At 37.8% G+C, this 23,944-nt stretch overlaps 1 protein-coding gene across 1 annotated transcript; it reads right to left on the bottom strand.

The window, feature by feature from the left end:
- Window positions 1-14,103: 14,103 nt before the first annotated feature.
- Window positions 14,104-23,619, bottom strand: cyldl (cylindromatosis (turban tumor syndrome), like). Its single transcript, XM_044362079.1, has 15 exons — window positions 23,299-23,619; window positions 22,556-23,020; window positions 21,521-21,784; window positions 20,576-20,654; window positions 20,306-20,484; window positions 19,887-20,052; window positions 19,302-19,443; window positions 18,301-18,411; window positions 18,108-18,199; window positions 17,947-18,010; window positions 17,667-17,799; window positions 17,238-17,346; window positions 17,018-17,136; window positions 15,332-15,545; window positions 14,104-15,255 (listed from the first exon to the last, which is right to left on the bottom strand). The coding sequence occupies exons 2-15, from the start codon at window positions 22,988-22,990 to the stop codon at window positions 15,071-15,073; spliced, it is 2,292 nt and encodes a 763-aa protein (XP_044218014.1). The 5' UTR covers window positions 22,991-23,020; window positions 23,299-23,619; the 3' UTR covers window positions 14,104-15,070.
- Window positions 23,620-23,944: the final 325 nt, after the last annotated feature.

Below are 23,944 nucleotides of genomic sequence, written 5' to 3'. Positions count from 1 at the left end.
ATATTATATTTATATGCTATAAATTTTAATAAAACACCCAAAATTCAATGAAAGTAGTGATCATTACTTTTACTTGCAAAGTGTGTGGTATGGAGCCATCGATGTGATTTTCAGGCTTCATATTTCTGATATAAAAACATTTTTTATTAACTGTAAATTTGGATGTTAATTTCATAATATGGAGAATATTTGAATTAGTCCTAATTTTCCATTGTAAAAACAAAATAGTTATATTATTTTATATTATATTATATTACTGTGACACTGTTTAAGTGTCTAAAAGCAAAAACCTGATCACTATCAGTCTGTTATTATGATTTTGGGTCAATCACTATGGTAACAATTACCCTCAGAGTTAAAGGACATAAATGACATTATGGGTCTGTTCACTTCCTGTTTCACATCCAGATTAGCTGTTAACACGCTAACTGGCTAAACTGAGAGTTTGTTTTCCAACCTGTATCATCATCTGAAGTCCATAGTTTGGTACAAAACAGACTCAGGCAGCAACATGTACAGTAATGTTCCACACATTTAACATGATTAGAAAATGTTATTATATCTAGTGGGAGTGATAGTCAAAACTACAAAAAAGAGTACCTAGCTTGTAAAAGAAGAAAAATCTTTGACTTGGGATATCAAGGTTTGAGAGGTTGAAGGGAACATATCACACTTTTTGTGATTTTATGTCTGAAAATATCAATCAAAATGATTGAACATACGTAAAAATGTTCCCTGCAAGTCAAAAGTCAGGGCTTCAGCTCCATTTGCATATTTATCTCTACTTCCTCCTCGTGATGACATCAGATTTGTTTCTGTTTGTATAGTTCATGTTGTCGACTCTCATATTTCCGATCGGATTCGAGCCCTGAACATAAACAGATGTATTTGTGAAGTTTATATTTCAAATAAAGAACAGGAAAAAGAAATCTGACTACTACTGTTTGTTTACATAACCTCCGCTTCTCTGAGCTGGCCAATCAGAGCAGAGTGGGCTCATCAGGAGGCGGGCCTTAAGGCTGAACTGAGGGGCTGCATAAAGGGCCAGTATAAGATAAATAAGGAGTTTTAAATTGTAAATCATGCAAATATATTCCTGTAGTATAAAATTATATAGACCTGAAATGCGCATGTTATGTCTACTTTAAATAGCAGCGTGTTGAATTGAAAGTGAAAAACTAAAAGTTCTACAAACTGAGCAGAATTATCAAACAGGACATCAACAGACATCTTTGACCTTTGACCTGGACCCCTACAGCTGACCTCCTCTCTGTTTGTGCAGATCTGTTCCTTTGTGGATTGGTGCTAAATTTTAAACAGCATTCCTGTGTACAGTATATGTGTGTGTGTGTGTGTGTGTGTGTGTGTGCGTGTGTGTGTGTGTGTGTGTGTTGTCGTAGCTCTGGACGCCTACTGTTTGCAGCTGCATGTCCCCAGACGACTCACAGAGAGACGCTCCGGATCCAAAACGGAAACTGATGGAACAGATTTGTTCAGATGTGTCACGTATCATCTCCTCACCTCAGGATCTCAACATTACTCAAGTTGTAGGGAGAAGAAGTCCAACGTTTTTATGTATTATTCAAATAATTAGGTATAGATTTAGCCTCGTAGCAGCTATCAATCTTGTCAATCAGTGAAAAAATTACTTGGTTGTTTGGAGAACTGACGTCCAGTTTCTGTACCAGAAGAAAAAGTCCAGCCCTCCAACATAACCCAACTATAACTTTAACTCAACTATATGTCCTAAGGTAACAATGGTACATTTTTGACAAACAAATCTAATACCATTGTTAATAGTTTGATACAGAGTATAATTCTCTGTAGGTTCACCACTACGAGCCATGCCCAACATATTAATAATAATAACAATAATGATAATAATAACTTTATTCATATAGCACCTTTAAAAACAGAGTTTATAAAGTGCTTTGACAAACAAAGCAAAGGCAGTAGAATACAAAAGCAAAGACACGACACAGAAAGCAATAACAAGTCTGACATTAAGAAGATGACAGTAGAAGACGATAAAAAACAATAAAGAGACGATAAAAAGAAGATAAAAGGACGATAAAAAAAGACAACATCACATAAAAGCAAATCTGTAGAAATGAGTTTTAAGAAGTTACTGATTCTGCGAGCCTGATCTCCTCAGGCGGGTCGTTCCAAAGCCGAGGGGTCCTGATGGCAAAAGCTCCGGTCACCTTTGGATTTAAGCCTCGACTTTGGAACAGCCAGAAGGATCTAAGGCTGCGGACTGGCTCGTTCTGGGTCAACATTTCTGTTATGTAGCTTGGAGCCAGATGCAGATGTTAACATACAGTATATTATAAAAACATACATTATAATCACTTTAAAAAAAACAATCCTAACAGTAAAAACACAGAAGCTCTAAAGGAGGAGAGCTGTTTTTCTCTCCTTCATTTCAAAATAAAAGCCCCTGCTCATTATTCAGCAGAGGATTGCACAACATGTCTTTTACCCACATGTGTGTGCGCAACATGTGCGCATCGTCTACATGTCCTCGTGTCTCCGTCGCCCTTGGTGACTGCGGTGAAGGTGTGTCACCCTCGTCTCGTCTGCGTCCGGACAGAGAGATCGCTGCTTTCATTGACACACAGGACGAGATAACCTTCAGAGTCCTCTCTGGAATTCATGAGGAGACATTTTATAAAGATACAGCCGGATGATTTGAATGATAATACACTGAGAGTCATGATTATGTAACATTTAATATTTTATATTGCTGTTAGGACGGATTGACTTTCAAATGATCTAATATGGTGACTTAAAGTAAAGCATATCTGTAATATTTGCCACTTTCTCATTTCATCCTTGGCGCATTGTCTCTTTGCTGTTTGTCTTTGTTTGTTTTCTATATTTTTCTTATTAAAGCTCATATGCAGAGCCAATCCACCAATGAATTGATTTACTAACAAGTATTGTGTGTGTATCCAAAGCCTGATATATATTATTCCTCTATACCAAAGACCTCCGTTGTTGTTCGGCTCTGCACATGAGAAAATATAGAAAATCACCTTTAACCATCTCAGATTTCTGTGGTAGCATTTCACCTAGAATGTGTCATTGCAATGGTATGATACAAAAAAATACTGAACTCCCTGAAAAGCCCTTGATTGAAATACTCTAATAGTCCAAAAGTTGGTGCTGGAAGATGGATTTTTGTTCTGCCTTTGTATGGAGGGCAGATTTTATCTTGAAAATTAAAGATCATGCTAAATCCATCCTTAAGAATGAATAAACAGCTTGAATACACTCAGAATCACTTTTTGTATTTTTTATTTTGTGTATTATTGAGTCCAAACACAATACTCTGCCTTATCAACAGTATCCATCCTCATAGCCCTAACCCTAACCACAGCGGAGTCTCTCTCACAACAACAGCATCATTAAAAAAAAAAAGAAACCTGATCAGCATTATCTTTACAAGGACCGACAACAACAGCAGAAGCATGTCTGTCCCCACTGACTGAGAGGAACCCTTCAGAAAAAAAAGGTCTGCTGTTTTCTCTCATTTTTCCTGACCAAGGTCAGGAGTCAGGACGAACAGAGAAAACTGATGAGCAAGTAAACAGGTTTGAATAAAAGATGTTCCAACAATGAGGATGTTTGCTCTCTCCACTAACATCCATGAGACTCATAAAAGACTTGTTGTCTTCAGGTTTTACAAGTTTTCACAAAGAAATTGTAGATTGGTTTTCACATTAATTTTTGAATTTGATTTCGGAGGCGGACACGAGACGTCAAACGAACGAGTTCTGATCAGACAAGGACAAAGGCCGAAACCACATGTCTGGACTTCGCCGCGCTAGCAGACTTTGCAGCACATTCCCAGGAAGTCTGCGAGTGCTGAGGGCTCTCCAAATCCACCAATCATCAGGTCCGCAAAGGGCTTCAAGCAAACCTTCACAGGGTGCAGATTCACCAGAATTTACTCTGAAAATTACCCATAAATCACAACAAAATGGAAGTGACAAGGTGAAAGAAAATAATCAATAATTTAATAAAAAATATATATATATATATCATCATAATAATATGTGATTATGTGACTTTGATGGCATTTGCTTTTTTCATTGTAGTTATATTTATTGATTTAGTGAGGTTAGATCATGTACATAAAGAATACTCACTGGCCTGTAGGCTTAAAAAACATGAATTGATTTGTTGTAATCTGCTAAACTAGACGGACAAAGCGACAGTCTTCAGTTTAGGATTTCAGGAAGTGTTTAGCAGTCCATGTAAAGGGAGAAATTTCACTGAGTATTCTGACCAGACCAGGACGTATCATGCACACGTTGCCAGTAACAAAACCATTCAGAAAAGCAGGGTCATGAATTTCAGTTAATCTCCATGGAAACACTTGAGGTCTCTTAAAGCCATTTTATCCCCTCACAGCCCAGCGGCCTCGTAGACTTGATGTGATGACGGTGAACAAGTAACAGCATATACAACTAAAGTCTGCGAGGGCTGAAGGCTCAGTCCATAAGTCTAGAAGGTGGACATTTAGATTCAGCTCACGCTCACTGCCCAGGGACCATGAATGCCTCCATGTTCACTCATTTGTAAAACCGTGCTGATTACCACGTCTTGAGGATGAAGTACCTTAAAGTACCACCGACAGCTGCTAGATGCTCCAACTGACTCGAAAAGCCTCAACTTCTCTCTGGAAATACTAAATCAATCAGTTTTGTCAATGAGTCATTATGGTGTCAGTCTCTAAATTAAGTGTGCTGGTGGTCATTTTGGAAATTATTGCTCTGTTGATAAGATTTGAAGACTTATAATAGCTTTGATGTCTGCTGCGTGGGTGTTGATTGACACCTGCTGGACTAATGTCGGACTAATGTTGCAATATTTCACTAAGTTTAATGTTACTTGATTACAATACCTGCCCTGTTAGCACAATTAAGCTAAAGTAGCTAACGTTAGCTCAAGTGCGCACCGCTCTGTGTTCCCAGTAAGCTAGCGTTAGCTTCGGTCCGAGGTAGCGGGGCCAGAACCTTCCTTATCCGGAAGGTTCTGGCTCCAAACGGAAAAGATGGCGCCAACCATAAGCTTCAATCTCATCACATCTCACTACGTCCATCTTTATGTACAGTCTTTGGTCAGTGTCCACGGGAAATCTGCCATGTTTCTCAGCCAAGTCACAGACAGAAGCACAGCGACCATTTCAAAAGATGAAAATATTGTCTGGTCCTATTATAAATGAGATTCTTGTTATTATGAGTCCTGTACCTTTGTCACTCCTGTGTTACAGTACATTAAGTCTGTGGCTCCTCTTTGTTCTGAATTGTAAGGAGGCTTTGATGAGGATATCAGGTTTAGACAGATAGCTCGCTCCTAATCATACCCTCATCCGAAGTGCGTGTGCCTTTTAGAGAGACCTCATTGATCTCCTCTGTTTACATGTTGTTTCTCTGAAGAATCGAGCTTTCTGTATGACGACAGTTGCTATAGAGTTTCAGAGGTCTAGGTTTAATCAGATGAACGATCCGAACCCTGTGCATTTCCTCCCTTTCTGAAGATGTCCTCTAATTGGACACTCGGAGCCTTGCATTAATCATCATTATCTCCAAAGTGCGTAAACACTGTTCACATTCTTTCCATTAGGGCCGCTGTCATTTATTAAGACGATTTGTTGTTTAAGGTGCAGATTTAGATTCAAGTGCATGTCACAATATGTGGACGTGCATAAAAAGCTCACAACGGTACGATATCATATTCTGTAATGGTTATTTTTTGCGTTTTCCAGGTCGTTTTTATTGCAGTGGGTAATCCAAAGGCAATTAACAAGACAGAAAAAAGAAGTTTGAAACATTTCTGTCTTCAGTCTTTGCTTTTTCATGTGAAATGAGGGAGAGTTTTATCTCCTCAGGACTCTGCAAACTATTAAAATGAAAAAATCTGACAAGGGAAAATTACTCTTTGGTAAAGAAATTCATATTTTCATAATTCCTTGAGCCATCAGTACCTATCCAAATAGACCACAGCTGTTTCTGTGAAGATGATTGTCCACCCATTAAAGGGAATAGTTTGACATTTTGGGAAATACCCTTGTTATCCTTTTTGCAAAGAGTTAAATGAGAAGATTGATACCTCTCTCATATGCGAGCGGTGTTAATCTCCTCATTTATTTCTCGACATAAAAGCAAATAGCTGAATTCTTTGGAAAACATAAAGAAAAACAAAGCCTTTGTATTTGTTTTGTAATATTACACAGTTTTCTTATGAAAACTACCAAAATCTTGCTGGCATATTCTTTTTTAAAACTTAAATTCTCATAATTCTTCTTCAAGAAAAGTGTTTTTTCTCTGTCTTTTCATTTGAAATTTCACTAACATATGGTGTAAAGTTGTTTGGGACGGTGCCATTTATACAGCATTTAATATTTTGTTCATATCTGAACTATGTTCAGGACGACTGATTCAGCTGAAAGTTAAAGCACACATCCAGAATATTCCCAGGATTTATATAATTTTGAAAAACTGCAACCTTTTTGTGATGCTGATCTGCTCAAAATGCAGATTAAAAACATTTTCTACATTTCATTTGGCAGATGTTACATGACAGCTAATAGAGTTGTTTTCATACACCACTGCATGGCAGCTATGATGAGAGACATGAACGGTGCTTTGGGGAGTTAATGCATGTCCCTCAGAGTGCAGATATTAAAGTTGCAAATCAGTATCCAGCTATGGAGCTCAACAGAAGGCTGCGTTGAGGAGCGAGCAGTCTGCAGGGGATCGATCGGTGGTTTCTCACTAAAAGCCACTCTTCATGGTCCCATTATGGGTAAACTCATCTCCCTGGTTATTGTGATGGATGAATCAGCGGTGGTCCCTCAGGCAGCTTCTGTCTGAGCATGACATACACAACATGCTTTATGATTATTTATCATTATCAGGCTTCCTGCAGCCAACTTCCTATATACCAGTTTTACATTTTTCAATCACACATTTCCATATTCATGTGTCAACTTCAGTCCCTTCACATGTCCCAGCTGTCCTGGGTCTTGGCTGAAGTATAAAGGAAAACATGGAAATATAAACCACTCTGAGTCCCTCCTATTGGGGGAAATGATGAAACCGCAAATGAGACAGAATGAACTTTTACAGCGCTAAATTATGCAGATACAACATTGTCCAGCGGCCCCTTTGTGAGTACTCTCCATGACCCCCAGGGAGTCATAGGCTCATCATGACGCTGGATCCGGGTCCCACAGATGCAGATGACATACATAATCTCTAAAGATCACCACAACCACATTGTGCTGCGGATTCATTTCAGACTCTTGAGACATAAGTCTCACAAACCCCAGTAAAGACAACTGCATTAGGCCAGCGTGTGTGTGCTTTAATGACACATTTATGAGCACTAATGCTGATAAGTAATTGAAAGACCATATGGCTGTGAAAGTCATAATTTTCACAGGGCGGAACAAGGGCCAATAAAAGCATTTCTTCTCATGGGAGCAACTACTTTATGAATCTGAATTGATTAAAAGTGGACTGAATGGAGATATTTATGAAAATTTAATACATAAAAAGCAAATGTTTTATTAAAAGGGGGGGAAAAAATGAGGATCCATTCAGAAATAAAAATAATGAATGCATGAGAGTCTGAATTCAGGTCAGAAATAAATGACTTCACAATAAACCAAATGAAAAATGAACCACAATGACAGAAACCCCTTGACTCCATGAAATGGATGAAACAGAATGAGAAAAGATCAAGCTGTTTTGGTGAGCTCCGGATCAACAAATAAAACTTTTACAGTCCACAGACTTAAAAGAGATGTTTTATAGTACAACATAATGCTTCTTTTTGAAGTAAAACCAGGATCTTGATTGATTTATCAGAATGTGCTGCTGACAGGCGCTCGGCAGAAAGATGTCACCGTGACTTCCAGTTCATCAAGACTGATCTTTATTTTTCCCTTCCGATTTCCAGACTGCACACAGTGAGGACGAATGTGTTCAGATCTGAGATAACAAGGATGCACAATGTACTACAGCAAAGTATGTCATAACCGGAATCAGAGGAAGAGTGAGTGTTCCTGTAAAAGAAGGTTTTTCTGAAGCAGCAACTGTAGTGTAGTGAGTTTAGAAGTCAACAGATTTAGCTTGTATTTATTTTGTAGGCTGATTATAGCTTGATCAAAATCATATTGTTTTATGAGAATGGTAGATGCTTCAGCCTACACCTTTTCAGTCATCACTATAACCTATCTGGATATTGCAACGCCTAAGAATTATAAGTTTATAAATCTATCTGCGTTCTGAGTGGTTTTGAGTTATTACAGTATATGATATACAGTACAGTTCTCTTTTATTTGTCAAAGTAACAGACACCCTTTATGTACTGTAAAAGTATAATATCAAAATCCTATCTCACTATGTTTAAATAACTTGAGAACTGGAAAACAAACATAACACATGCTTATAATTCCTCACGCTTGGACTGCTGTAATGGATTTCTAGTGGGCATAAATCGATAAATAATTTTAAGATTTTAGGTTTTAGATTTCTGTTTATTTCTCTTTATACTCTCCCCTTTCATCAAACAGCTGTCTTATAATTTGATTTTATTTAGTTTTTATGTATCTTTAAGGATGCTATTTTCATTCATTACTATCTCTGCTCCTTTTCACCAATTATTTATAATCACATTTTTATTCCTGGTATGTTATTAGTCATTTCTCTTTGTTTTAGTCTGGTTTTACTGCTCACTTGTTTTTCTTATCATTTAACCTTTACTATACATACTGTTTTTCACATTTGAGAGCAGTAAAAGCACCACTCTTATAGCATTTCATTTTATAACATCTCCTGTAGTGACCCAGAATACACAAAAAATGCAATATTATATATATATATTTATTCATCACAATAACATTCATTGAAATCATAATAGCAGTTATGTTCTCCTGTTTTATGTAACATGGGACCATAATATGGTGTGATTATTTTTTCTCCATAAACAAACAGCTTAAAACATAAAGAATAAACTCTCTCTGCTCTCTGAAAGCCAATCACAGCATTTTTTCATGACTGATGAGTTAATTAGAAATCAAAAATACATGTCTAGCTCAGAAGTTTGTTATAAATACTAATTATGAGGGGATACTGTGAAGGGTCCGAATATGAATAGTGTAGGGTTTAAAGGTGCCTTTGTAATTGCTGCTTTAGATAAGTGTGACATAAATAAACTTTATCATTATTTCTGTATATCATTGTATCAGGGACAAGTCAGCATAACTCCAGACTGTCTGAATCTTTCATTGAAAAACATCTCTCCACTCAGAGTAGCAAAACTAGAATGTCATGTTGACTTTGATGTGGAAAAGGTCCACTGCTGCTTCTGCTGTGTGTTTTATTATGCAAGCATTACCTTCTTTTAACAAACTGAGGAGAAGTTCAACTGTAGTGCTCAGACAAGCACAACTCTCCCCTTTATGTAAACACACACATGCAGGATCTGTACTTTTTTTTTTTTTGCATAATGATGACTATGCTTGAAAATGCTGAGCATGTTGGATTAAAGGGATTCTGCTTTGCAGGGCTGCATATTAAGACTCAAGGCTGCTCCCTCCGCTGCAGCCAGCTGTGCCCTTGGGTACATGAAAGAACCAAACTCATCACAGAGCACAGCACAGCACAGCACAGCACTCCCTAACTAGTGTAGAGGTCATCTACAGAGCTGATCGCAGCGAGACGAAGGGGGAAACACAGTGTGGACAGCAGGATGAAAAGCATCTGGAATGAAGACAAATATCCAGTTAGGCATCGTTTGAAAAGAAGATGAGACAAGGAGAAGTGAGAGCTGAGGAGACATGCGCTTTAATGTAAGAATCCTCAGTGTATATTCAGATAAGATTAAGTTGTGGCACATGCGATGTTGGACTGATAAAGCTGAGGTTGGCATGACACTGAAGCACACTTCAAAGCTGACAAGGCAGCATTTTGTCACATCGTAAGTCTAACAGACGTTTCAGATCCCGGCAAGGTTATGAACCTCACTGTAAGCCTTTGAAGTGTGTTAATCAGTTCATTTCCTTCTTGTTCTGTGTTCCACTGCTTTGTTTTCTAAAGGGAACACTCACAGCTCGGTAGTCAGCAGTCAAATGTATAAGCCTATTTGCAGCAGGTGAAAGCTCAGAGATAACGAAGGCAAACCCACAGACGACCCCGTTTTAGCGAAGTAGCAGATTTAGGCTTCAGTGGCACAGAGGAGACACTTAAAGACAAGTTCTGAGATCTATTGTTTATTGATTGTGTGAACGGAATGATTGAATTGACTGTAACATTTATTATCATCATGTAAATCCCACCATGATGAAATATACACACTGTGATGATAAAAATGGCAGCATTGGTCATTTGATCAAATGTTTAAATTAGTTTTAAACATTTTAACAAAGGTGGAAGTTGTGTGATGTTGTTCATACCACCACAAGAAGTCTCACTGTGTGTTGTATTTTAGACACAGTGTGATTCCATGACCAAAAAATTCATGTTTATCCTGGGGCTTTATGAATTTACTTGATAAATGTAAAGAGACGAGTGTAAAAAAGGAGAGACTGGACAAAAATAGCAGAAAGAACTGGGTTCAGTGTCAGTGTGAACCATGTGACTACACTTAATGTTATTACCTGACACAGAGAACAGTTAAATCTGTTTAGAAGTGGTCTCCAAAGAATTTTACAACTTGCATCCGCCAACAGCCAAATGATTTTAATGGCTTTGCTTATCACAATGTTCAGTTGTGATTTCATGAAGGTTTCATCAGCATTACAAGTTAATAAAAGCCAGTTATTTATAGTGATCACGTCCATGTGGGTCAAATTAATCACTACAAGCGGATGATTATTATAACTGATTTTTTTTTCTTTATTTCTCATGCAGATTACCATCTAATTGACATTTGTATATTTATTACATGAATAAAAATGTAATGAAATGGCAGCTTCGCTATTTACTGTAGTTGTTTCAAAATACAGTGCAGCTGTTTCGCTGCTGACGCCCTCCTGACTTATTTTAAGGAGAGAGAGAAAATGTTATTTTCTGATTGTTTCAAGGCAGTTAAAAATAAACACACCCACACCCCGCATCTCTGCACCCCTGATAATGGTGCCGCAGCCGCTAATTACAATATCATATATGTATCATGGGAGTAAGGTAAAAAATAAAAATAGAGTTACTGTAATTTTATTTTTCCACCCATGTTTTCATGTATGAAAAGACCCAAAGTGAACACTGTAAGTGGAGTATTGATTACTATAAGCAAATTATTTAAACAGCATTTGTATAGGAATGATTCTGTCTGGAGCTTTTTGATCCATATAAGCGGTTTCCACCGTATAACGTTAGTGTTATATAGCCTATCCTCTTGTCTTTTCCTCACTTAGCTAACGTTAAGCAAGAAACAAACGAGAAACAACTTGATAGCTCGCTTCATTGACTATCATTTGCCACAAATTCACATTGGAACTATATACCTTCACTCTGTAACTACTTATTATTTCACTCTGTATATGATGTTTATCTTGATAAAGTCTTCGCCAATATCTTGTCACAACTTCAGTAGTTTCTGACTACCGTTACAGTCTCTGTTGTGGGCTCTAAGTGGGCAGTACAGCCAATGGAAATGCTAGATTAGAGCAGCAGCAGCCTCTCCCAGGTCCTAGTGCCTGGTGTTTTAGGTACATTGTGAATTTGGAGACGCAATATCACAATTCGATCGACTTTAATGAAAAATAAATGAAAAAAAACTATTGATGATTTAAACTAATAATATACATTTATTTTTTGGGAGGGCTAAAGAAGATTTTAGGGCAGCTAAAGCCCCCCTAAAATAGGCCTAGCAACGTCCCTGATGTACAGACTAAACATCAGAGGACCAAGAATTGATCTCCGCTGAACACCACATACTGTGTTACTGTGCACAGTGTGTTTCATGAGCATAAAATTGCACACAACATATGCTCTAGCTAACTCTTGAGCCCTGGCCTTAGAATGAGGCCTTTATATCTATATAGGGAGTGGGTCCTCTTTCACAGAGCCGCCATGTTGCACCGCCATGTTTCTACAGTAGCCCATTTTTCATGAATTTGTCTGAGCATGCTAGCAACATGAAAATTTTCAGTAAGCTATCAAGTCTATTCATATCATAATTAATATTCTATGTCAATATTAGATTGATGACATCAAATGCTAAGGCCTCTAGATTTAAAATGTTATTTTAAAACTTAAACTTAACTTAAGCTGGCTAGAATGAGCTGTGACTTTAGCTGTTAGCCTATGATTTCTGTAATGTGTACCCTGTGTTAAGCATACATATTATTTATTTATAAATTGTTTATTTAGGAGGGTATTTGGCTGAGGCTCAAGAGAAAGAGCAACCTGGAAATGAGGGAGAGAGAGCTCAAGAAAAAGAGAAAGAGAATCCAGAATATGACAGAGGCTCAAGAAAAGGAGAGAAAACAGCCAGGAAGCAAGGGAGTGAGAACTCAATACAAAGAGACAGAGTGGCCAGGAAACAAGAAAGGGCAAACAGAAGAAGAAAGAAACAGGGAGGAATAACAAGAGGAGGGTGAGACTGAAGAACAAATAATCCTTGTGCTAGGACTACTGCTGATAGAGGATGTTGCCAACAATGTTGAAGAACTCAGAGACAATGATATGCAAAGTGGAAGGAAAAGAAAAAGATGTACTGAGAACTGGGAAAAAAGGCAAAAAGACTGAGACATTTAGGCCAAAGTTATATTAACATATTTAATATCCATGTGCTGGCAAAAACGGTAAAGAAGTGTGCCTCTTGTTGGCACAAATGCGATGAGAATTTCCCAGAGTCAGACAAATTGAAAATATTTGAGCATTTTTTGGCCAACAGGAGATTCAGCCAGGCAAAAAAAGACTTCATCATTAACTATGTACTGAAAACAGAAGTGGCAGAGAATTAAAGGAAACTCAAGAAGACATACACATTTGAATATCATCTCAGTAATGATGGGAAGCAGATTGGAGTTTGCAAAGACTTCTTGTTGAAAACACTTGATGTCTCTGAAAAGTTTCCCAGGTGTGTGGGTGTGTGGGTAATCAGACCACTCCTCAATTGGGAATTTCTTCTGAGAGCATTGCAACAGGGGACATCATAAGCCAGCAAACAAAATCTCCTAAGAAAACAAGAACAAAATTTGAGGGTGCATCATCATTCCAAACAACTGAGTCCCAATACTGCAGAAAAGACATAAAACTCTGTTTAGAGGGGAACTTAAATGTCAAAAAAATGTATGACTTGTACGTGGAGAAATGCAACAAAGAATGGAAGATCGAACTTCAAAAACAAAGCATACAGAATAGTGTTTGACATTGACTTTAACCTGGCCTTACACATGCCAAAAAGGATGCCTGCAAATACTGTTAGTGGTATCGACAATTGGAGGATGGGGAAACGGAGAGTATGATGCCCTCAAAACACAATAATTTGCTTGCCAGAGAGCATAAAGAAAATGACAGAAAGAAAGCTCAAGAGCAGTCTTTCTACAAGGCCTGGAAAGGTCCTGAGGAACCTGTATGACTTGCACAAAGTGAGCACATACAATCTAACAGTATATGAACTGGACACTGAAGATACAGAATGCTACATGTAGCGTGAGGGGGAAGGTGGTCATGGATCATCTGAAATAAGCACTTGAATGTTCATGCATCAAGTAGTTTTATATTCAAACACACAATGATAGCTCTCGGCTCAATGTGCCTTCATGCAGTCAAAACGTTGTCCCTCTCTGTGATTAACCATTAATACCTGGAGTCTGGTCATAGCCTGATGGAATGACAGTGTCCGTGCTTATTACTGTTTATCAGATGCAAGCTGAGAGAATCCAAAAGCCAAAATTACACTGAATCTGTAACTGATAAATAAATCAACTGGGATAGTTCTGAAATTATCAAATGTTTCCGTCACTCGTGCTTGCAAAACATATTTTATTTCACTTCAAAAACTTGTCAGGAAATATAACTATACATCTAGAAAGAAGTCTATCAACTATTCCTCTAATAAAAACACATGTAATTTGTGTGAGATTTCAAAACATTATTTTATTTGTGTATTTATTATATCCACTGTACTGAATATCAGAACCTGTAGCAATAAAGATGCAGAAATAGCTAACTAGTCTAGCCAGGACACCTAAGTAGCCATGTAAGTGCAGTTTTTTTTTATCATCCCAAATATGACATGAATTATAATGCTGACAAAGGTCAACAAACAACATATGGGACGAGACATTTTCATATCAAAGAGCATCATTTCCTGAGGTGGAATTCAAACATCAAATATTCCACATTCAAAATAAGAATCTGAACTAATTTCATTGAAATATGTAAAGTAACTGGTCCAGCCACTATCTTAAACCCTAATTACTCAGAAAACATTAAGGTACAGTGCTGATCTTACTGAGCAAATTACAGTGTATTTACAATAGTGCCTTTCTTGTGTATCGCTATGCTGTATTTTGGATTTAGGCAGATTTGTTTATGTATGCAAGACTCATTCATTCCCACTGTAAAAAATGTAAAATATAACTTTTAAAAATAATTATCAAACAGCAGGAGGCAACAAAGTCTCAAAATTAGAGTGCAACATGTCTATTATTATCTTTATCATTATTTATCGCCATCATATACTGTAAGTCAGTTATTGTCAATCTCTTCAGATTATTATTCAAATTGAGCAATTAATGTCAGTTTTTTACTTTTTCTTCATACAGTTTTACAGAAATACAACAACATTGTCATCAATTATTCAAGCTTGAAAATACTTTCCTAACACCAGGGCAGAAAATTATATATATTTATATATATATATATATATACACATTTTAAACGTTCTCGTGTGTACTTACATACATTCATAAAAGAATAACAAACCAATCAAGCAAAAGGAAATTACATAAAAAGTGAAGGCAACAATATTTTCCTCTCAGTGACAAATTGTGCAATGATTGAGAAGTCGTTTCTTTTTTTTAAAGCGTTGAGGTTTCCGCTCAGCGATAGAGGCACATGCTGGTGCTCTGGTACAGGTACATGTAAGCATCACAGAAGAGGCGCTTAGCCACGCCTTTCATGTCCCGGGGCACCTGATTGGCCAGCTCTGCGGGAGACATTTCAAGGTACATGCCGACCTCAGGGCAGGCGTGCACCTCAGGGATGTTGAAGCCGTCTCTCTCACCTGAACACACAAATGAGCCAAAGAGTAAATGTATAAACAACGTGTTTAACATCACAATGCATTAAAAAACACTCACCTTGTCTGTCCGCCATGCTGTCAAAGAAGATCCAGTCTTGGCTGTTTGGTCCGTATTTGATGAAAGACACGTAGTGACTCGTCTCGATGCAGAGCACAGCGAACAGCTCCAGTTTGTCTCTGGTCAGAGTGTGAGGTATGCCGCGTCCCAGGTAACCTTTGGGGATGTCCAGAGGAGCTGTCTGATGGGAGCGCCGCTGAGGATGAGAGTGCACCTGCAAAGAAATGATGTATTTCTTATGCATTTCCTCACATTATTAGGGCTGAAATTACTGGGTATGTACGAGTATGGTAACTTTCTGGACTGTTGTGAACAACACAAGACATTTGAGGATGTCATGTTACATTTTATAGACCAAACAACTAATCGATTAATCAAAAAAAATAATCGACAGATTAATCGATAATGAAAATAATCGATAGTTGCAGCCCTATTCTGGCCACATTTCAACATCCACAGATCACTGACTGTCTGGTTTATTGTACAGTTCAGTGTTGATTCTGATGTCTTTTACTGTTTTAGCTGTCAAAGCAGCAAACCTGTTGGAACCATGTTGTATCTGTTATTATCATATTATTATTATTATTATTAATAATAATAATTTTATTTATTTACTTTTCTTTCTCCTTCTTGTGCCTTAAAAGTATCTGGGTCTCAGAAACCGTAACAGTTCCCAAACTTGGCAGATAGGTTGGAAATCTCACCCACTACTCAGACAAAAATATATATATATATATATATATACACCGATTGGCCAGATGGTGGTGCTGTAGCAACAAACTTTACATGTTGGCCTCTAACTTTTGAACTGTGTGTTATACAAACAAAATTAATTTGTGCCCAGATAGATTTTCTGCTATTTTGATACCCAAATCTTTTTTTTGTTGTTGCTGCTACTCCTACAAATTTTGAGCAATCAGCGTCAAATTTGGCACATAGCATATCTGGACCAAGCTGGAAATAAGTACTTTTTCAGATTTTTGATATTTCATATCGTTTTGAAATGATACATTTTTAAACCTGTCTTTAAGGTCAATGGTACATATTATTAAAGTTGTAGTGGGTGGTGGTGGTGTACTGGAGTGCATTATATTGAAAATCCTAATATTTTGCCCTCCTCATGTATTTTAATGGAGTGGACAAAATATTAGGAACACCAATCAAAATAATGCACCCCAGTACACCACTACGACCTCAATAATCAACATAAAGTAGAATTATCACCTTTCTGACAATGTCAACAAAAAAAAAAATGTATAAGCGAGTGATTTTTTTTCCTTCATGTTGTGAGGGGTGCTGTGGACAGCCAGGCCTCCAGCGGAGCAGGCAGTAAGTCATCTTCTCTGGGGATACAAAGGTCCAGGATTTGAATCCCCAGGTGGCCGATTCCAACTTGTCAACCATGTGGCAATTTATGCATATGGCTTGTTTTCAAATTCTTCTGAAGGTCATATTAAGTTGAAGACCATCCTTTGTGCTTGGACCCCATTCATTGCTTGTGTATTAAATATATTTGTTTCCTCCTGGTATCACAGCTCTTTCTCTTAATATCAACCAGAGCCAGTAAAGTAGTTGTCATATCACATGGAAGAGTGACATCCATGCATATCTTCTACGTACTGCACAAGCACCTACTTATGTGTAACACAGATAAAATGACTCGGTTGTCCAGACAACAACACAAACCTGAGCGGAGCACGTCTTGCAGAAGATTTTGAATCCTGTCTGGCTGAAAGCAGGATCTTTAAAACAGTCGGTGCACTCTTCCTGGGCCAAGTTTCCACAGAGCATGCACTGCTGAGGACCTGAAACACACACACACACACACACACACACACACCACGAGTCGTATTCACTGTGTGTCTACATTTAAGCTCGCGCGCACCGTGTGTATGTGTTCGTTTACCTTCGGACAGGAGATCCGTTATGTCCAGCTCCAGAGAGGGAATGATTTTGTCAAACATCTTGAATTTCTTCCCGAAGCGAGGCATCTGGAGCATGAGGCAGGAGGGCACCTAGAATTATAACACAATGAAATAATACTGAACACACAGAATGCATCAAAATAAACTCAGTCCGTGAGATGAAAAGTTTTGCCTAGAAAACTAGCCAACAGAGCCATCTACAGGAGAATCAGCCTTAGAAAAGGAAAATACTCAATAAATAAATAAATTCCCTGACCTGTAAAATGCAGAAAACAAGAACCAGTTTAATTAACCTTCAGTTTAATCTGTTTAAAAGATCAATTGCAAATGCAGTCTTTACTGTATATCAGATAACACGACTTACTGTCAGTACAATATATAAAGAGTCTCCCAGAAACAAGTGATCTCACCTCTGCCAGCTTGAGTCCTGCACTGTGGAAGGAATGTTCCAGCAGCTGCTGGACCGTAGGCAGCACCAGGCTGTGGTTCTGGTCCAGGAAGATCTGATAGCAGTAACTCTCCTGTACTTTACCGCCAGCTGAGCTAAAAGGGAGAGGAGGACGAGAAAAGTGTAAATGTAACTTTTTTGTAAGATTTAAGTGACCTTTCCTTAACAGAGAGCTTCAAAAATTCTTTATATGGAAGCTGTATAGTGGGAGATGCTATTTAGCAGCGGTGTTGTGAGCGTACAGTTTGAGTAGAGGATCCAGTGCGAGAATGTGGTGCATGATGACAATGAGAAACTCCTCTGGATCTAAAAGACAACAGTCACATCAACAGTCAACCGATCAAACCAAACATAAATCACAGTCTGTTAAAGCTTCAAAAACAGAGCTGCAGGTTAAGCTGACCCTTCTCATCCGTGGTGAAGGAGTGACTGTAACCGTGTTTCTGCAGCTGCTGTCGGAGCTTCATGATGTGCTGCCCTTCCACAAAGCCCTTACTGCAAACAACACAGACAACGTAACGCATAGTATTTTTTTTTTTTTTTTTTACAATAAAATAATGAAGTGTTTTTGCAAAACACATAAAAGCAACACACACCTGCGGAGGGGGTTGACGATGTCGTGGAGCAGTGTGTACTGGATTGGGGCATCTTGAGGTTCTGTTGATTTAAACAGCATGGAGTCCAGCACGGAGGAGCAGGAAAACAAACTGAAAGACACAAAGATGAAAAAACACATTATACACTGGTCCAAATTCACAGATTTGATAGTAATATCCCAAACACCTGCACTAAATTCAGGGAGTCTAAAGGAACACTCTTTCATTTCCTCTTGGAGTGTATGTCAGTAAGAACTTCTGGAAAAAAGAACATCATATAATTAAACAGCTGGTTCTGATACACCGTCCTTTACTATCTAGAATATGAATTTAATTTATATCCAAAGGAACTGAATATAAAACAAAGCCATCATATACTTATTAATATGTGTGGTGCACAAGCAAAGAGGCTGAAAGTAGAAATAAACCGTCAGTAGGTAAATGGATTAAAATGATGGAAAAAAAAAAATCACAAACACATTGCAAAATACAGAATTGATGAAATATGAGACCCCTTCCAACACTTTCTTTAAAGGGAAGATGAAGGATCTACTTCTGTAAAAATGGATAATCCTGATTTTTAAGATATTATTGTGTTCAGATCTACTGCGTGTATGTAGATGAATGTGGATTTGGGGGATTTTAACTTTAACTTTAACCAATAACTCGGTATTATTAAGTCTTAGTATGATTTTTTAGTGTTAATTATCAGCCGTTTGCAACATAATGCAAATTTTTAACATGAAAGAATGAAACTACTTGAGACTTGTAATTTACTGCAAAGAAAAATGCTGTACATTTGGAGCACTGCATAACTTTTTCAAAGATATATTGTTCACAGAGAGTTTTTCAACTCAAGCAAGTTTCAAGTTTCTTTGAATTTGAATCCCACAGTGTAGATAAATGAACAGCTGTGTATAAAGTAAGAAATCAATCTAAAAACTGATGTTTTGCTTTGAAAAAAAAAAAACAGTCTACAATAATGTGAAGTACATCCTGACCTGAATAGCGCAGCATCCATGTAGCAGGAGTTACAGTGTCCTTGGATCCCCTTCATCCGTCCAATCAGAACCTGGTTAATCTGCTCTGTGCTGACAGGAGGAACGGTGTCCAGCTTCCCTGTACTGTGTCCTGTTTCTATCTCTGAAGCAAAAAACACACATAAATCATCATGTATGTAAAAACCATAACAATATCATGTTGTATGCATGTCTGGCTAGTGATGATTGCTGATGTAGTTTTGCGCCCAGTTGGTCAGTAACTGGACCAGCTGGTGAATGCAGCATTCTTTAAATAATTTTTCTTTTACATTTTAGAATAATAAATGGGAAAGAGTAAATGCTTTATCTGAACTATCTGTTAAACAATTTTATTTTATTACATTAAAATAGATTTTTAAATAGCCTATACGTTTTCCAAGTGAACAGGAAAAATGCAAAAGTTCCATACTCTCTGCTACCAGTAAAACCACTGTGTCCACAAGGGGGCACTGACTGCCTACCCAATTAAAACTGTCCTCTGCACACATGAATCTTCCAATTGTTCGTTGTGAAGTCAGAAGGTATTTGATTCATTCTGTTACAGACCTGCATCTTCATGTTTTGGCATCGTCCCGCTGTGATCGGTTGATAAATTCTGAAACCGTGAGTCGGGACGGCAGGAGCTCAGCTTCACAAACAGAGCTCTCTTGGTGGGACATGTGAAGAAACGCTCATTTTTGAAGGTACCATCACTCACTCCCTTGTCATCCTCCTGCATGGACGTAAACAGTCAGAAGAAGAACGTCATTACAGTCATGTGAATGAAAGGAATCAATAATTTACAACGGTTATAACGACTATAAACAAATAACCCGTTACAGGAAGCAAACCTAGAACAAATCTAGGAGATTTTCTTTCATGTAAGATGATGAAGTTGGTCTATGGCAAACTGTGTTCCCATAATTGTCCACACTAGTTTTAGTTACATTTGAATCTGTACAATAACATGTTAGTATAAAGATTACAAGCTCTAGTCCAGCCATGATTTCCTGCCGACCGGGCAGCGTGCCGATCCAGCGGATGATTCCGTATGAATTGCCTGAGCCCAAAGTCAACTCCACCACAGAGTTCATACTCAGATTCATGTACAGATCGTCAGGGATCGGTTCCACCGGGGATATGTCGACGTCCATGATCTCTGCCTCTACAGTGAGGAATATATTTGCGTTATTGCGAGTTGTAACAAATGCGAGAAAAAGCTTCAATCTTCAAATTATGTAAATAGCTGCTCAAACCTGCGGGCACCTCCCCCTTAGCAACAAGCTTTAGTGGAACTTCAACTTCGCCTCCTGTCTTCCCATTCTCATCTGTGTCCTGAAAACACAGAGAAAGAAACAAGATAAATGTGCTGCAAACTTATAACTTTGTACTGAAATAAGTGACCATTTTTAAAATCACAGACCTAAAGGATGAACAGACGTATGCAAACTATGACAGCTTGGTGTGTGACGGCTAAAAAGAAACTACCTGTATGTGTAGATATGAGTTTAACAAAAGCTACTAGAAAAAGAATAATTATCAACACTTCATATACAGTAAAAATGATTCTTGAACAGTTACTGACCTGTTAGGATCAACAGTGATTATGTGATCAAGTCACAGAAGAAGTTGTTTTAACAAAGCCAGGATACTTGAAAGTTTCATTAACTTACATTTTGAGACATTAAAAAGATCAAAAATTGGCCAAAAAATATTGATAAAAAGGAGTTAAATTTGCAAAAATTGATTTAAAAATGCAAAAGTGATGTGTCACATATTAGGGATTTCATAACTGGTTTATTTAACTCACTAGAGAAACAGTACTCCAAGAAATCGCTGCATTTTAAAACATAATCGCATAATCAATACACTATTATTTATCTGTATAAAAGACAATTCATGACATTGAATTGTTCTTTTTTTAGCAAGCTACAGTAGTATAAAATATTTTTCCCCTCTTATCGATTTTATTTTTCTTTGTCTTTTATCTAGTTTTTATTTCACTCTATTTCATTATTATTATCATTATTTTTTTATTACTTTTTTGCATTTTCATAACTTTTTATTTGTTCTGGCTTATCATCAGCTTGTCAGTCATCTGTGAAGCACTAACCTGTATGACAGCTAATAAACTAATAAAGTTTGATTGAACATACATTTTTTTAGTATTAATTACTGACTTCTGGCTAATCATCACTCACTGTGGAGATCCGGACAAATTGTTCTCCGTCTTTTTCCTGCACATCCACCACCATCCCATGACGACAGTAATTGTTGATGAAGTAAGTGACTCTGTCTCCCGTGGCTAGCTCTTCTGTTTGTGGCTGTGAGGAAGGTGACGCTGGGGTGGGAACCACAGGCCGGACTCTGGAGAACGGGGCAAAAATGCCACCGTTTTTCTGACATTTGAAGAGGCTGTGATACTTGTACGACCCATCTGTATTCCCCTTCCCTATGTCTTCTCCCTGGAGGGAAAGAAGCAACAACTCTGAATTAATGTCACTTACAATCTCAGTTCAACACCTTTACAAATGAACCTGAATATTTTACTGTTAATGATTTTAAAAGCATAGATTAAAAGGCTCAGGTACTAGCTGTGCAGATACTTTTGTTTCTAGTTATTATCAATATTTGAGTGTAAAAAACTTGATCATGATATATCAGCTATGATATTTTTGACAGATGTGAATGAAACTTTGTTTGTGGCGCTCATAGCTCTGAAAAATACAGTTAAATGTGGTGTTTTACACCTTAAATTATGTTTAGAAAATGTAACCTACTATTTTTGGTGCACTGTTCTTCTGAACTAGTTTCTACCCAAGAAATAGTCCCTATGAAAACCTGAAAGTCTCTTCTACGGATTATCCTGAATAACACTGCGTCACTGGATGCTATGGAGATAGCATGTGTGCTACAGACATGAAAGCAAAAGCAATTGTTCTTATATAAAGAGATGGTCTGAGGAACCAGCCCAGAGGAACAGTGCACTGACACTGCATTTTAAAACATACTTTAAGGTGCAAAACAGCATATATGACTATAGTTTTTCCAACACTGTGAGCTCTGCAAATGCAGCTCCACTCACCTCCTTTACACTGAGGCAGTGGAATAAATCTCAGAGATGCGTAACTGAGCAAATGAAACCAAAAGTATCTGCATGGCTAGATAACACTGAGGACAGTGATAAAATGTGCTGTTTTTTCTGATTTGGTTGAACAAACACTTTAAAGTCACACCTGCAGTTCAATTCCAAAGTACATCCCTGATATGGGGTCTATATAGTTGGTGCCCAGCTTTCCAATGTAGCGGATGATTCCTCTCAGCTTCTCTCCTTTTTCCTCCACAGTCACTTCAGTACCTTCCGTGAGTGCCTGAGCTGCTTGGAGAGCATCTTTCTCTTTGAACCACTTCAGCCTGTCACAGTCCTCGGGCAGGGCCTGCAGCAGGTCGGCTTCCTCTGCACTCAGTTCCGTCAGGCAACTCATGTCTATGTAATAATCTGAAGTTGACCGTGAGCCCAAAAGTATGACTGGCAACTTCGCGAGAGGGCCAGATTTATTGATTTCTGACGTGTATTTGAATTCACGGATGTAACATATGCGGCCAGGATTGATGTGTTGAGGCCGCTCAGGTATTTCTGTCAGGATGAAGAACAGGTGGTCTGTTGACATGTTGCTGAAGTCAGGAGATGTAGCAGAGTCCTGTAGAGAAACACACACACATACAGAGTACATACACAGGCGTTAATACAAAAATAATCAGTCTATCATCAATATGTTGTCGACAACTGCACAGCTAGCTCGCTAGCAAGCTACAAAGTAAGCTCGAGACAATGATCAATACAGCCGTTACTGTAACGTCAACTTACGTCAACACAAATCATAACAAACGTTGGAAACGTTAACTGTAGGTTATACAATTAGTCTAGAAGAGTGTTACTTTCTCAAATTTAAATAAATTGTGACAAAGTTAACGTTACCTTCACTTTTACGCAACTTTAAACTCTGCTTTCTGTTTTATCTTCGCTCTATTAAGTCCAAACGAGCTGCCTTGATAAGTTTCACTTCCCCTTTCAGTTCACGTCGACAGCGGCGTCATCGGCTATTCATATTCTTCTGGTGAAAATGACAGTTTGTGGCAAAGTGATAAACAACTTATTGGCAAAAAGATACTTATTCAAAAGATCTTATTAATACTATTAAACGCAAACACATAAATATTTTCAAAGTGACGTTGTTGTTGTTTTCAAATCATTTGACAGCCAGCAGCACGTCGAGTTATCTAGGGCAATTAAAGCCCTCAGTACTGTCTTACAGATGACCAGCGCATTTATTAGATCAGTTACTGAAAATCTACAAACATGAAATTACACGGCAAATTTTTTTTTAAAAAAGTACACCTTTAAATTTTTTTTAAAGGTGTACCTTTAAATTTTTTTTAAAGGTGTACTCCATACCTATCCATGTTTATAAAACAGAAAAAAACAATTCGTGACACTTACAGTAATAGAAATACTCAGCAGTCCACAGTCCACAGACCGGATTTAGAATGAACAGTTTCCAAGCAATATCTGTCGGATTAACCCGGTTATCCACGTACAAAGAACCTGAACATTTGTTTCTGGA

Source organism: Thunnus albacares, chromosome 9 (genome assembly GCF_914725855.1).
Source record: "Thunnus albacares chromosome 9, fThuAlb1.1, whole genome shotgun sequence".
In the NCBI taxonomy this organism is placed as follows: Eukaryota; Metazoa; Chordata; class Actinopteri; order Scombriformes; family Scombridae; genus Thunnus; species Thunnus albacares.
The sequence above is the reverse complement of the archived record's forward strand: the minus strand, read 5'-3'. Positions and strand labels throughout refer to the sequence as shown.